The sequence below is a fragment of the Triturus cristatus genome, chromosome 4_1 (assembly GCF_964204655.1).
Source record: "Triturus cristatus chromosome 4_1, aTriCri1.1, whole genome shotgun sequence".
Taxonomy (NCBI): domain Eukaryota; kingdom Metazoa; phylum Chordata; class Amphibia; order Caudata; family Salamandridae; genus Triturus; species Triturus cristatus.
Genome location: NC_140585.1, coordinates 322856539 through 322872814, shown reverse-complemented (window position 1 = coordinate 322872814; position 16276 = coordinate 322856539). Strand labels below are relative to the sequence as shown.

Below are 16276 nucleotides of genomic sequence, written 5' to 3'. Positions count from 1 at the left end.
CTGTCCCCCCTGCTGCCCTCACTGCAGAGTCTGTGGACATTCAGCGGCAGTTGCAGGTTGGCCAGACATCGATGCTGAATGTCCTCCATGGCCACACCACACTGCTGACACAGATGGTGTCGTTCATGGAGGGCATGTCAGCAGCGATGTCTGACAAACCGATGTTGCTGAGGTCCATGGACTCTTCACTGATGGCAGCAGTGTCTCCAGCAGCGCTTTGTCCCCCCCCTTACCCATGCACCATCCACACTTCCCACTCCCATGCCTGTCCCATGCACACCCAGACATTCCCAAGCACGCACCTCACCAGACACAGGCAGCACACAAACACGTAAGGGCAGGCGCACTCCTCCTGGCATGCACACTCAGGGGGATAAACGCACACCCACTGGGTCTGGGGCACACAGGCATACACACAGCCACAGTCTGAGTCTGCATGCCTCACTACCCAGTCCCTCCAAAGCCACTCCCCTCGGCTCCCCTGCCACACGGTCTGACAAAGAGAGCTACTTGGCTGTGCTGGGCCTCAGCCCCACTGGCTCACCAGCCCGCAAGCAGGCAAGGCACTCCACGGGTAGGGGAGTTGAGTCCCCCCCTGTCCACCCCCTCCCCCAGTAGCGCTGCACCCCATCCCTCTGACCCCCCCTCTCCTTTGTGCCTGTGGTTTCTTCGGGTGCAGGGGATACTCTGGATGCCTTGGCACAAGTGTGCAGCGCTGAGCTCACCTCCACCTTTGGCGCTGCCCCACCCCCTGTGGTGGAGGCGTCCAGCCCTGCACCCACCACACCTACCCATACACCTCCTGTCCCTGCGGTGCCTGGTCCTTCCCCACATGATGCCCCCCTCCTTCCCCAGTCGACGAACCTGAGGGTTCTAATGTGCAGGCAAGCTAGGGGAGACGCGTGGCCATGTCCCCCCCAAGGACTTCTAATCTGGACTGGCCATTGGCCTTTGTAAATAGTGTCCTTTCATTATTTTTCATTTAATGCTGAATAAAGCATTTTCTTTTTACTTTGAACACTATTGCATTTCAGGTATTGATGTTGGTGCTGATGCTCCAGGAGTTGGGGTTGTGGTAATGTGTTATGTTTCAGGGAAATGTTGTAGTCTGATGCTCATGGGGTGGACCATTGTATCTGCGTGCCATCACAAGGTCTCTGCAAAGAATCTTTGGTCGTGTGTGCTATTTGTGTTTGGAGACATTGTCCCAAGGAGTGTTCCTTCCTCTGTGGCACCTGACATCTTCCCTGCAGGGAGTTGCACAATTGTTGTACTGACCTGTGTCTACATTTCCTTTGTTGGTGACGGATCCCTTCAACTATGGCCATGCCTGCTCAACAATGTCTCCGACTGCATCGTCTGTGCCATCCTTGCTAGTCACTGTACTTGTGTATTGAGTATGTTGCCATGCCTTCATGGAGAAATTGTCCCTTTTCCGCACTATGCATGTGTGTAATCCCAGCCTAGCACACATATGGTACTTGTTCTGAAGGGTATTTGGGCACCTGACTGACAATTGTGGGCATTGTATCTGTGGGAACTCCACCCTATTCCTTCCATGAGAGAAAACATCTTGGTGGCTGTCCCAGCACCTGTACATTCCTATCAGTCCTGGGATGTGCGTGACAGTGGGTGTTCCCTTTGGCTCTCTTAGTTTAGTAGGCATTGACATGACTATACAGTCTTGTGGCATGATCTCTGTGTGTGTATTGTGCTGCATCTGCCAGGGGTGGGTATGCATGTGGCATGTGTCCTCACACCCACATGTGGTGTGTGATGCAGTGGGGGAAAGACATCCATACTCATGGGAGTGGGACACTGCTGTCAGTGATGTGTTGTTATGGCACTATCAACATAGTCGAAAATTAGGGATGCGTACATACACCCATGGAGTTGTGGTCATCTGCTAATGATGTACACACCCCCCATGTCTCTGTCCACTGCTGGGAGTCCTCTGCATCCACCCCTCACATAGGCAGACACCCACCCACCCACCCGCACCCTTGGTGCAGTACACTGCTGTCCTGGCCATGAACACACCCCAATATACTGGTTATATGCTGCACCAGGCCCAAAGCCAACATTCGTGGCGTGTGTACGCCTTGTATCACAAATGTACTGGTGCCCTAGGGGTACGGGTGATGCGGTCCGTACCCCCGCATTCATAGGTTGGGTACGGTCCGTACCACTCGTACCCCTACATCACCACTACAATGGTGGTACGGGCCGTACCCACGCTCTGAGGGCGTGGGTACGGCCCGTACCACGCGTACACCTACATCACCACTACAATGGTGGTACGGGCCGTACCCACGCTCTGGGGGCATGGGTACGGCCCGTACCACCATTGTAGTGGTGATGTAGAGGTACGCGTGGTACGGGCCGTACCCACGCTCTGAGGGCGGGGGTACGGCCCGTACCACCATTGTAGTGGTGATGTAGGGGTACGTGCCGTACCCACGCCCTCAGAGCGGGGGTACGGCCCGTACCACCATTGTAGTGGTGATGTAGGTGTACATGCCGTACCCACGCCCTCAGAGCGTGGGTACGGCCCGTACCACCATTGTAGTGGTGATGTAGGGATACGTGTGGTACGGGCCGTACCCACGCTCTGAGGGCGTGGGTACGGCCCGTACCACCATTGTAGTGGTGATGTAGGGGTACGCGCCGTACCCACGCCCTCAGAGCGTGGTTACGGCCCGTACCACCATTGTAGTGGTGATGTAGGGGTACACGTGGTACGGGCCGTACCCACACCCTCAGAGCGTGGGTACGGCCCATATCACCATTGTAGTGGTGATGTAGGGGTACGCGATGTACCCATGCCCTCAGAGCGTGGGTACGGCCCATACCACGCGTACCCCTACATCACCACTACAATGGTGGTACGGGCCATACCCACGCTCTGAGGGTGTGGGTACGGCCCGTACCACCATTGTAGTGGTGATGTAGGGGTACGCGCCGTACCCACGCCCTCAGAGCGTGGGTATGGCCCGTACCACCATTGTAGTGGTGATGGGTACACGTACACGCCCACTGCAGTTGTAGTGGGACGCAGGGATTGGTGGACACGCCCCCCGAAGTGACCAGACCCTGGAGGTAATGTATGTACAGAATATGGTATTTTTAAAATTAGGTAGAGGTTATGTTTCCTGCCCCTCGCCCCCCCTTTGCTCCTGGGTGTTGTTCTGACCTTCTGCGGCGTGCGCGGCAGTTTCGGAACACCAGGTCATAGGCTAGGAGGGTCGGGATGACGCGTAGGATGGGGTCCATGGCTGTCCGTCGCGTACCGGTGCTCCTTCTTCGCGTCGTCCTCAATTTACAGAGAGTTTTTGGCTGCCGTAAAAAATGAGCCGTGCGGAGTAACGTAGGTACGAATCGTACTTGCTGGTCCGTAAAACGCTGCCTGACTCCGTCCGGACGTCACGTACGCGATGTCCCGGATCAGAATTGTGGGTATTTTTTAGCCGCACGTAGTTATTTACGAATCGTACGGAAATGGTATTTCTGTACGATTCGTACTTGCTGGTTTGTAAGGAGGATTTCCCGGGTACGAGTCGTACGGAGAATACGCTCCGTACGACCATTCGTACCCGGGTTTTACAGGATCGGAATTGGCACCTTAATTTCCTTACATGAAATACATTTTTAAAAGTATTGTAACTTCTTAACATTTTTAATTATTTGTAAATAAGTACATTTCAAATTTTGAAATTAGATTAGCGATATGTTTTAGCACTATATTATGCTTTTCATTATTTTTCCTGATTTTAACGTTCATTTTAAAATTCAATAGTATTGTAACCTTTATTATTGTATTATCTACTTTTAAGGACAATATTTTGGAATCATTATTTTTGTTATTTTCTAAATAAGGGTATGGTTCATGATATTTTGGCAATTTTGACTTTGATATTTTGATAGGTTGATAGTTTTGTAGTCGATATTTAGGAATAAAACCAGTTGAAACTATCAGACTTTGTTTGCTGGTGCTTTGCTAACACTGTATCTTCAATTTGGTCTTGTTGCATTTTGGATCTGTCTGCTCAGTCTTCATCTTTTGTTTAACTAGTATTAGACTTTCCACAACCTCTTCTTGACCCTTCAGTACTTTTGCAGCCATTTGTGGTATCCTTTTCTCTTCACTTTATCCAAACATGAGTTTGAAAGGGCAGTTTACAGTTAAACTGTGCAAAGTCTTTATATACTAGTAAGACTTGATAGTTTCCTGTGAAAAACTCCCATGTAATTCATACATTTCCTCTACTACTTTCAACACGTGGGCCATTATCTGTTCTCACAAAATCTGGTATTTACCAAGTTGAAAAGATATCATCTAAAACAGGAAGTACAATAGATGCTGAAGTTAAAAAACCTGTTGTATCAGTCAAAAAAAGGACTATTCGTTTATGATTACAAATAAGTAAGGACCAGAATCTAATAGCCCACGGCAATCTGCAGCAAACTTAGATCACACTGCTCATGGTAGTTCATACATTTTCAGTTGTTCAGGAAAGGGCTTTCTAGCTGTATATGTACCCAAATGAGAAACTAACAGAATTTCTTCCACCATTTTTGGGAATCAAACTTTGCCATATAGAATTATTTTGTTACAGTTATTGCTCTGTGACATTCATACACAATTTCTTTTACACATTGTATTTCATTTAAAATAATTAATTGTATTCCTCTTTATTAGATATTAGTTGCTACAGATAGCTCCTCTTGGATATTCATTTATTACATATGTATTAGATTAGAACATCTCTCCTTTTTTATGTAAAAAACCCAATACATCATGTATATGCCTTGACCTAGATTTGTCTCTATCAACTCTTTGTCCGTTCAATTCAAGATATAAGCCCAAAATATAAATATTCTTTAGCAATCTGTTTTTCACCGTGTTTTCTGCAGGATATCGGGACAGATAACCTGCAAGATTATATTTTTTACCAAGTTTGCAAATGATTCCAAAGTTGTATTACATTAGCCCCATACCACATCTCTCCATGCACAAAGGCATTTTTGTTCTTGAATTTCCTAATATTGTGACCGATGATTGGTGGTCGTGTATTATTGCAAATGGCTTGCAATATGAAATAGTCTTACAATACTACTGCTACGATGTCTTTTTCTTGTTGTGAGTACTTCTTCTCAATGTCTGTTATGCTGCAACTGGCATAAGAAATGTAAGCTCAAGGTGTTTCTGTTCATGGTTTGTGTTGTACTGCTATTTCTCCTAGTTCAACCAGACTTGCATCTACCAGTTGTTATGTACATATGAGATCAAAATAGGATAGATGTATTGCAGTAAATATGCCTTCTTTCATTTTTAAGCATCATTTCACAGTTCTCATCCCATTGGAAATGTTACCTTTCTTGGTTATTTCATGCAGAGAAGCACTCGAAGTGGAATTGCCCTTGACATATTGTGAACAAGTGCTAGCCATTCATAAAAATGATCTCAATTCAGACACTTGATTTAGGTATGCACAAGATTTAAATGCAGACAGTATTGCATGATCCCAGTGTTTTCCTTCTTTGGAAAAATATGTCCATAGAAAATTAACTCAGGTATGATCATTTCACACTTTTCACGATTTAGTTTCAATTCAGGGTCTGTTAGAGATTTACAAGCTTTTGTGAAAGCACAATCATGTTCCTCTTGGATTGGGCTTATATCTCATCACTGATATTAACACAGTTTTCATTGACTTAGTATGGCGGGCGGATAATGGCCCGGGAAATGGGACCGCCCGCTATGCATGCAGCGGTCCCGCATTGGGCATTAGGATGCCCCCGCCATACTGGCAGGTGCATCCCGCATTCCTAACATTGTGGCGAGCGGTGCTTTTAGCAGCACCCTCCGCAATGTCAGAAATGCATGTTGAGCATGTGCATGTACAACGTGGAAGACACCGCGCGGTGCCTTCCATGTTGTGCATGCACATGCAGGGGGGTACATGTGCCCCCCCAAACACCCACAACGAGCCCCCAACTTCAAAGTCCGCATGCCTTTCCGTGGCGGCAACGCTGCCACGGAAAGGCTGCCCCCCGCCTGCATCCTGATATGGATGGCGGTGTCTAGTAGACACCGCCACCATATTAAACCCTTTTCCACCCAGTCGACTCGTCGACCAGGCGGAAAAGCAGCTGACGGTCTTCCCGTCCGCCGCGGTCCCCCACCATACTAATATGGGGTAAATGGGTGGCGGGCGGGGAAGGATGTAGGACGGATCGCCACCGCCATGCGGGTGGTGGTGATCCGCCCTACATACTAATGGGTCCCTAAATGTTGTTCTTCACAATTTTCTGAACTATCTCTGCAGCTAAACTTATTCCAAAATTCAATTTTGTGTATCTGAACGTGTTTAGGTGTAACAAACATGTTGTTATATCTTTCCTGTAAATCAATTTCTAGCTGATTATATATTTTACATAACTACAGGTTTGAAAATACGGTTGTGGGGTGCCATTAAGATTTTTTATCTTATCATCAAAATGTGGTCAATGATCATGTTTTGCACTCTCATATGTATTCATATCCTAATATTGCTTATATCCTAATGTTGTATTTTGGAACCACAACTATAGGAGATACCTACTGTATTGAATCTTTGCTGGCACAATGACAGACAGTTAATTTCATCTACTACTTTCCTGTAGATTAATTGGAACTCTTCTTTCAATTTTGCACCACCGGCGTGTTGAATTCATTTATATGTAGTGTAATTGTATAATATAATATGTAGTGGACCCTTCCTTATATTCTCATATTTCTGATTTGTACTTCCATTTTCACTATTTCCTTGTTCCAGATTAGCAGCATGTGTTTTCACTCTTGTCTCTATGCAAGCTATTTGTAACATAGTTTTCAGGTAATACATTTTCCCCAAAGTTTGTTTTCTGAGTTCTGTATTTTCAGAAATTGTTCAAGACCTAGGAAGGAATATATTTACATCCTTTTGTTATCAGTAGCTGAATTTCTTATTCAATAGCAAACCTTTCAAACGTACTAAATGTTACTAACGTCTTCAGTCACATTGTCCATTCATCCTTTCTTACCTCTTCTCATTGATAGGACACGTATAACAAAGACCTTTCAAAACGTACGTTTCTCTGCGGGTTAAACCTTTTATAAAGACACTTTATGAGCCCTTAGTTTATATCAGAGTCCAGAAATGTCATTATCAAATTTTCAACTGAGTTAGGCAACAGATCTGTTGCTTGCTCAACAGTGTGTCTTTTGCATGTTGTTTTAAGGAAATATTCAACCCTCCTGCTCCTCCATTTTCCCCAGCTTTGGGCTATAGTCTGCTGATCAAACATAAAATGGTAGAGGTCCGCAAATTATCATGCTAGAAATTCTTTCTCCCTGATGTAGAACATGCATTTGTTCTGTATTTAATAAACTCTTTTCAATCGCACATTCAATTTAATTTTCTTCTTCCATATGTTATCTATTTGATATGTGTGTGTATGTAATGTATCTGTGTATATGTTAATATGTTTAATGCCTTATATTAAAAATGCCACTTTTCAACATTTTTTGACATGGAGCCTACCTGCATTCCAATGATATTTCCCTATCCTCAATATGACCAGTATTGATCCCAAAATAGCCACTGAGATTCTTGTCTTGTTGCTTTGTTTCATTGCTTGATTTCAAAATGACAGATTCTGTTCTTGGATGTCCTTCCTGAGTATGATATGGTGTTAGTTTATGTTTGGATTCTTCAGGGTCCCTTAATTCAGATGTGATCACTGTGAGGTACAATCACACAGCCCCAGCACTTCCCTACACTTCCACGTTTGCTCTATTTGACTTGCATTGATACACACATTTAGCAACATTAATTCTCACTGATTATTTTGACTGGCACAGCCGTAGTTCTTTTTTTTAAATCCACTTGAATTGCTCATCACCAAGTAATGAGAGCTTGTCTCTAGTGAGGGAGCAGCACTTTAGAACAAATCCCAATTTGAAAGATTCTTAAAATGAAACATTTATCCAACAGCATAGCAAGCACAGCATACTCTTCAAAATGTATGTAACTGTCTGCTCTTCAAACCATCTTCAGCTCATTCCAATAATAACCTACTGCATTCTATTCCTTCTGACACCACTAGATGTCATCTCATTTCAGTCTGGCCTTCCACCTACTACCACCTCATAACTAGTACAAATCATAGCATGTGACACATCATACATAGGGCAGAAGTACCATTTGGTGGTACTTCATCAAGCTCAAAACAGCACCCCAATTTTAACTAAGCAATAAATCACTTAACAATGACATATCACACACTAAATCCAACACCTCTACCAACATCCCATAGTGCCAGATAGGGGATACTGTGGATCCATAAAAAGATACAAATTACCTCAAACACATACATTGAGATGGCCAGAGCATTTAGCAATCATCCCAGATGGCAAGTGCTCAAATTAAGAACTCTGTCTACTCACAACACCACTAACTACTGTAACAAACATTTGACAGAAAAAGACACCTAAAAGGAGTATGTGAAAAACATCTACACTGCTGATGATTCAGCGTAAGCAACCAGAAATCAAACTTTGTTACTGTGTCATGAAGCTGCCACCTACTGGAGAGTCTTTGGCTGTGTCTCGGGACAGTAGCTTAGGTTTTCACTATCTTTGTCTGCCAGAGGCATGGGCGATGCCTTTCAGTATCCATGTAGCTGCTAGCACAAAGAAACGCCTGAGCAGATAGAAGGTGCCTCCTAAAAAAGGTCCCAAATGGATGAAAACACTCAGAGGCAAAAAAAACTCAGAGTGGACTTGTAAGTCCTGGACTGGAAAACTGATCTATGCTGACCAGGGTTCGAGGTAGGAGGCACTGCTGGAGAAGAGGAGATCCTTCCAGAAGAATTCCAAGGAGGAACCAGGAGAGGACTGTAAGAGCAGGATAACCCAAAAAGGAGAGGGATAGAATTACAATTTGCAAAACCACAAGACAGAGCTTCCTTTCATATAGGAGCACTGGAACAAGATGACAGGTCTGAATGAAGTGTTGCACCACAAGGAATTCATAAATGTCCCTTCTTTACATAAGCCAAAAGGAATGAAAAAATAATCCATATTGGATTGGGAAAAGGGTGACACACAGAAAGGATTGGCGGCATGGATTCTCTGATGGCGTCTTCTGATAGAGACTCCCCAGAGAAAGGAAAAGTAGTGTAAGGAACAACATTGATGGGCTAGATGCCTGATGGTAAGTTTAGATTGAAAATGCAGTGGACTGCCGGCACTTTCACAAACCTCCCAGCTTTGAGGGGGCTGAGTGTCCCATTCACCTGAGGAAAGCTTCAGGTGGGAACCTAGTGGCAGTGCATGGGAATAAAAGCCTCACAACTTTGATGGAATTGAAACGTCATACTAATGGCAGAGCTGTGATATATGCATCAATGGCTCTAATTTATTTTCAGTCCATGTCTCCCCAAAAATCTAGATTTACTTTTGAAATGGAAGTACACCATCTCTCCACCAACATGCCACACTCAATCACATTCCTCAGTCCTCCAGTTCTTCTAGCAGATAGAATTTACCAATGGTGGGTGAATTGCAATTGAGGACTTATTTTTAAATCATATTATCATCAAATTTAGAGCAGTGCACTCTACCTACCACCTCCATTTTTGTAACAGAGATAAGGAAATCTCCAGACGTTGCCCAATCCAATGATTTCACCGGCAACTGACAGCAAAAATTCCACTTTGTTGTTCCACTGCCCCCGCTCCATTATTTCTGGTTTGCAGTCTTCAAATTCCTCCTTTTCCATGAGGGGATTTGCAGGAGGGCTATCTCTTTTGGTAACTGTCCCAGCATTTGTGATACCCATCACACCTAAAAACACAAACAGGAAGTACATTTTACATTAAGCACAGAGAAAAGTGCAAAATAAGAGATACTCGTGGAGCATTCTATTATAATCTTATGTATTTGGTACATTCCACATCCCCTTTACCCCAGACCCTTATGGCATGTGCCTTACCTTTATTGGCAACATTCCAAAGCTAACTCCACCTGACTGTAACCTGTGGTGTTGTAAGGAAGTAATAAAGAAGACTCCTGCATTCCTCAGCATTTTATCTTCTTTTTTTTTTTTTTTTTTTTTTTTTTTTTTTTTTTGAAAAAGTTTTTATTGAGCAACAATTCGGTCACAAGTATGGGCCTACAACCACCCGGGCCGGCCGCTAGGTACATAAGGAAATACACACATATCAAAGTTGCAATCCGTCCCCAGGGCACTGCCCCGCAGTGGCTCAAGATAGTTCTCGAAGAACAGCAAGCGTCAGTCCAACAGTAACAGAAACAAAAGAAAAACAATAAAAACAAAAGGCGAGTTACGAGGGATACCAGTGCGGTTCAGGCTCCCCCCGGGAAACTCCAGTCAGAACATTTGAGCAATCCGCTAAAGAGAGGAGTACCGGGAGGCCGGGGACGGAGGGGGGGGGGGAAAGGGGGGTCAAGGAGGATGAACGTCCCTATGTAGTTGTTACAAAAAGCGCCAGGAACCGTCGAGGGTCAGGGGGACATGGCGATATCAGTGTCTACCAGGGGGGGCGTACAGATGCCTCCGCGATACGCATTCCATTGGCCCCAAATTCTACCCCATGCCCCCGGCTTGCCACGGGCCACATACACTGTCTTCTCCCGAAACATACACCAGTCCATATTCTCCTTCCATACTGACACGGTGGGCGGCCGTTGAGCGCCCCAAAGTTGCGCTATATCCCTCTTGGCAATCATGTTCCCTAGGGCCGCCCACCGAGTCTGAGCCGCGTTGTAGTCATTGGGCTCCCACACATTCAGGACACAGCGACGCACCTCCGGCAGCAGTACAACCCCGGTGACCTGTCCCATAACCGTGTGGACCCGGCGCCAATAGTCCGCCACCTCGCGACACTCCCAAAGGATATGAAGAAAGGTGGCGCTGAGCCCGCAGCCTCGTTTACAGAGCCCGTCGTCGGAAAATCCCATCGCGACCAAGCGCGGACCCGTAACATACACCCGGTGGAGAATCTTGAGCTGTACCAACCGGAGACGAGCCGGAATGGCAACCTCCTTGGGGGACGACAGTGCAGACTGCCAGTCTTCGTCGTCCAATTCGACCCCATCCCCAGTCCAAGCCCCCCGAAGGCGCACCAGGAGATCCGCCCGGTGATTGATCAATTTTTTATAAATTAAAGAAATAGTACTATCAGGGACATGTCCGTCAAGTACGCGGTCCTCGAGGGGCGAGGAAACAGGGATCTTGGTCCCCTCCCCGAAGACCGAGAGCAGGGCGTGTCGAACCTGGGCGTAGCGGAAGAACTCCCTGTCGGTCAGCTCGTATTCGGCCTGGAGCACCGCGAAAGTCTTGACCGCGCCCTTGTGCCACAGGTCTCCCACTTTGCTGATACCAATCGTGTCCCACTGGTCAAACCCCTTGGTGGTCCACAAGCTGCCCAGGCGGTCGGAGGCAAACAAGGGAGTAGCACATGTCATTCGCTCACTCCAGCCCATGGCCGCAGTGGCAGCCCTCCAGGTCCGCACAGCAATCTTAGTAGGACCCGTAAGGGTCCGGTCAGCCAGGCGGGAATAAAGTGCCCTGTTGTAGTTCCCGCCGGGAAGCAGGAACTTGTCCATCTCATACGCCGGATTCAAGCCGGGCGCATACGTGGCGTGGTTAATGGCAGATAGCTGCGAGGCCCAATAGTACCTGCGAATGTCAGGAAGCGCGATGCCCCCGTCATACCAGGGGAGAGTGAGCTTGGCAAGAGCAATACGCGCCCGGCCGTTCCACACCAGTCTCCTCTGCAGGCTCTCCACCTCCCGAAAGTAGGCCACTGGGATAACGTCAAAGGAGTTCTGGAGTGCATAGAGGAACCTGGGAAGGGACATCATTTTAAACAGCGCGGCCCGACCCAGCGGGGACAGGGGCAGCCTGCACCACCGGGCCGTGTCCTCCCGCAGCCGCCGAAGTGGACGCAGAAGATTCTGCTCGTAGCGAGCCACCGGGTCCAGCGAAACGTATATCCCCAGGTACTTAAAGCCGCTCAGAGATATTTGAATCGGGAGCCGAGGCGGCAGGAGAGGAGGACCACCGGCGATGGGATAAACGCAGGATTTAGACCAATTGATCGTGAGACCCGAATTGTTCCCAAAGGAGGTCAGAACGTCAAAGAGGACGTCGAGTGACTGCCGCGGTGAGGTGAGGTACAGGAGAATGTCGTCCGCATACAGCGAGACCCGATCTTCAAAGCCCGGGCCCCACCGGATCCCTCTAAGCGAGGGCTCCCAACGGAGCCAGGCAGCGAGTGGCTCCAGGGCGAGAGCAAAAAGCAACGGGGACAACGGGCACCCCTGCCTCGTGCCCCTGCCGAGGGCAAAGGGCCGAGAGACCCGCCCATTCACCACCACTTGAGCCATGGGTCCCGTGTAAAGGAGCCTCACCCAGCCAATAAATCCCTCCCCAAAGCCGAATTTATCCAAGACGGCCCAGAGGAATGGCCACTCAATAGTGTCAAATGCCATCGTGGCATCCAAAGAGACCAGCACGGCCGGCTCGGTGAGGAGCTCCGCCCTGGCGAGGACCCCGTGCAGACGCCGCAAGTTAAGAGCGGTGTTGCGGTGCGGGATGAAGCCGCATTGGTCCGGATGAATAAGGTCGCACACGACACTCAACAATCGATTGGCCAGGACTTTCGCCAGGATTTTAGGCTCTGCATTGAGCAGTGAAATAGGCCGGTAAGAGGTACAGCGGTCACGCGGCTTGCCCTCCTTGGGGAGAACGACTATAGTGGCCAGGCGCTGGTCGGCCGGAAGGGAACCCGCCGCAAGAGAGTCGCGGAACATGCGGCCGAGGAAGGGCGCAAGCTTATCAGGACGCAATTTGTATAGTTCAATGGGCAGACCGTTAGGACCCATAGCCTTGCCCGAGCGAAGGGAACGAATCGCGGTCGCTATTTCATCCGACGATAAGGGGGCGTCCAGCCGCTCCCGGTCCTCAACGGACAGGCCGGGCAGAGCAATATCTCTCAATAGGAGGCGAGAGTCATCTTCGTCCCTGTCAGTCACCGGGGAGTACACCGCCCGGAGGTGGTCAGCGAAGCATTCCACAATCTCATCCGGTTCAGTCACACACCCACCATCCGCAGCACGCAACTCGGGGACCACGCGATTCACTCTCTCCTTTTTGTCCAGCCACGCAATCAACTTTCCCGCCTTGTCCCCCGCGTCATACAATCGGCCCTGCTGCTCCCTATACATAGTTTGGGCCGCGTCAGTGACCAGGGACCTATATTCGAACTGTTTCAGGCTAAGGGCATGTAGCCCGTCCGGAGTAATATTCGCCTCCAAGGCCGAGTCCAGCCCCGAGACGTCAGTCTCCAGCTTCACCACCGCCTCGCTCCTAACCTTCTTGGCCACCACTATCTGGGCGAGGGCGTGTCCGCGTATAACAGTTTTAAAGGCTTCCCAAAGGGACAACGCAGACGACACCGACCCCTCGTTTTCACTGAAGTATTGGTCCATGGCCTTAACCAGGCTGTCACGGGTCACAGGGTCCCGCAGGTACCAGGGGTTAATGGGAGCTATCCGCCCTGCGGACCGCGGCCCGGTGTCAAAGAGAAGCCACAGCGGAGAATGGTCGGAGATACCACGCGCCAGGTGTCTGACCTCTCGAATCCGACCAGTCTGCGCCGCTGGCATAAGGAAGTAGTCTAACCTGGAGAGACTCCCATGCGCCCCCGAATGAAAAGTGAACTGGCACTGGGTCGGATGCAGTAGTCTCCAACTATCCACCAAGCCGAAGGTCTCCAACATCCCACCCAGCCATGACTGGGCAGCGGGGAGGGTCCTCGGTGGGTGACGATCCAGTTCACCCGAAACCACAGAATTAAAGTCCCCGCCCATGAGCAGGAGGCCGTCCGGGAGGTCAAGCAGCATTCGACCCAAATCAGCAAAGGTGGAGTTCTGGAGGCCCGGGGGGACGTAGACTGAAACCAGGGTAAGGGGCTGCCCCTCCCACCTCCCAATCAGACACACATAGCGCCCTCTGTCATCCGAGACTATCCTCGTGATCTCCACCGGAAGGGAGGTTCGCAGGAGAATGCCCACCCCCCTGGAGCCAGTTGTGAAACCAGAATGGGCTACGAGGCGGTATCCCCCTCTGTGCATCGCATGGCAGACATTGCCGACCAAATGCCTCTCCTGGAGAAACACCACATCAGGAGTCAAACGGCGCAAATATTGCAGTACAACACCCCGCTTAATACGGTCCCCCAACCCATTGACGTTCCACGACATAAGCCTCAACCCGTCTCCCCCCATCCCCTCCAATAGAGCAAGAAGCCCCCAGCCCGCAGCACCGCTCCCAAATATGGGTAAAAATCAATTCCTCGCCCTGTAAACAAAAAACACACAACTAAACAACCCCTCTTCCCCCCCAACCCCACCCCAAGTCCACCGCCCCCCACCCTGCACCCCTGCGGGCCTAAGACCCCCCCCAACTTGCAGTGTGCCTGTCGCCCCGCTAACCCCATTCTACAAAAAGACCCCGGAGGAGGAAAGGGACCCGAACCCGCCCGCACCCCTCACAGTCCTGGTAAAACACAGTATGCAAAAGAAGTAAGACCCAACTGTACAGTGCAAAAACGCAAAAGCAAGGACCAAAGGTCAGTCTAAGGGGACCCGTCACCTGCGGTGCCCCCAGAGGGCCCGGGCCGGCCACCCCCGTCCGGCAGCGAGTCCAGCCAGTCACTTGCGGCCACAGGAGTGTCAAAAAAGACTGTCCGCTCTCCATGCTCCACTCGAAGTTTCGCCGGGTAGAGCATCGAATACTTCAGGCCTAGCTCGCGGAGACGGCGCTTCACCCCCTGGAATCCCATCCGCTGTTTCTGGACCAGTTGCGTGAAGTCCGGGTAAAAGTTGACGATCGAGTTCTCGTAGCGGACCGGGCCACGGGTCCGTGAAGCCTGCAGAATAGCATCGCGGTCCCTGTAGTGGAACAGTTTAGCCACGATAGGCCTCGGGGGGGCCCCCGGCCGCGGCCGGCCGCCAGGAACCCGATGGGCCCGCTCCACAGCGAAGAATTTACTTAGGCCAACCGGGGACAGCTGCTGCAGGATAAGTTCCTCGACCACGAGGTCCACCGGGCGGCTGTCGGAGGACTCCGGTACCCCAATGATACGGATATTGTTGCGTCGGGCCCGTCCCTCGAAGTCCTCAAGCCGCCGGGCCATGTGGTCGTTGACCACTCTAATGTCCCCAAGCGCGGCCCGCAGATCCGACACCTCCGCACCCAAGGTGGAGGTCCGTGTATCAAGGGCCTGGACCTTCTCGTTGGTTTTAGAGAGGTCGGCCCGAATCAGGGTGACGTCGATCGCGACAGTGTCGATCTTACGGGCCAGGGCCTCATATTGCGTCGCGATAGTTTCCCTGATGCCCTCGATGGCACCCATAATGTCCTGTAGGGAAGGTTCCGCAGCGACGGTCGTGCCTCCCCCCGCAGCATCCGGGGAGAGGCCAGCAGCGCCAGGGGACCCCCTGCCCTGGGTATAGCGGTCCATGTTGTTGCTCTGGACCGCTCCCCCGCGCAGTGAGGCCTTGGTCTTGCGCCCCTCCGGTCCCCCTTTGCCCGCCATGTGAGCGCCGTCACTCACTGGGACCTCCGATCAAGGGGTGCACGGGTGCCAGAGAAAGGATCACAAACTGTCGGTGTAGGGGTCGGAGGCGTCAGACCCGTCCGTAGCAGATGGAAGCAAACCTCGGACAGAGGCCCAAGAGGCACCCCGCCACCTTGAGCACGCACGCCAGCTGATCTCCTGAAGGCCAAAATCGAAACCGAAAGTGCTGAATCGGTGACTGGCACCGCGCTGAGGCCGCTGTTGTTCAATTGCAGCCCGGCCCCACGGGTCACCTCCACCCCGGCCTCCTCCGTCGGGTGGGTCCCAAAAGTTCCGGCGACGATAACTCAGGATTCCCAGGTCCGATTAGAATTTTGGAAAGAGATATATAGTCAGCTGGTCTTCTTCTCTCAGATTCCATACACCAACTCAGGATAGTCTCAGGATTTATTCCGAGGAGCAGAAAGGGTCCGGGGAGCCCTGTGCTCACGCGACCATCTTGGATGCGCGCTAGGCTCCTCCCCCATTTTATCTTCTTTACTGTAATATTTGGTGATGATTCACCGTGTGGGGACGGTTCACCATCACCTCCAATGCTTTCTCTAGTGCCAACAGTACATCGTTAATCAAGATCTTGGTT

The 16276-nt window shown here is 49.8% G+C and overlaps 1 protein-coding gene and 1 long non-coding RNA gene across 3 annotated transcripts in view; one reads left to right on the top strand and one right to left on the bottom strand.

Moving 5' to 3' along the window:
* The window catches only part of LOC146854874 (uncharacterized), a 271213-nt gene that overhangs the window by 83029 nt on the left and 171908 nt on the right, over positions 1-16276 (top strand). The gene's annotated exons all lie outside the window — the stretch shown is intronic.
* Positions 1-16276, bottom strand: part of LOC146854875 (sodium- and chloride-dependent GABA transporter 2-like) — a 494662-nt gene that overhangs the window by 391057 nt on the left and 87329 nt on the right. For both annotated transcript variants that reach the window (XM_085652278.1, XM_085652279.1), the window contains one exon: positions 9653-9871. In XM_085652278.1, the coding sequence (XP_085508404.1) occupies positions 9653-9866 (214 nt within the window). In that variant the 5' untranslated portion in view covers positions 9867-9871. The remainder of the gene's footprint in view (positions 1-9652; positions 9872-16276) is intronic.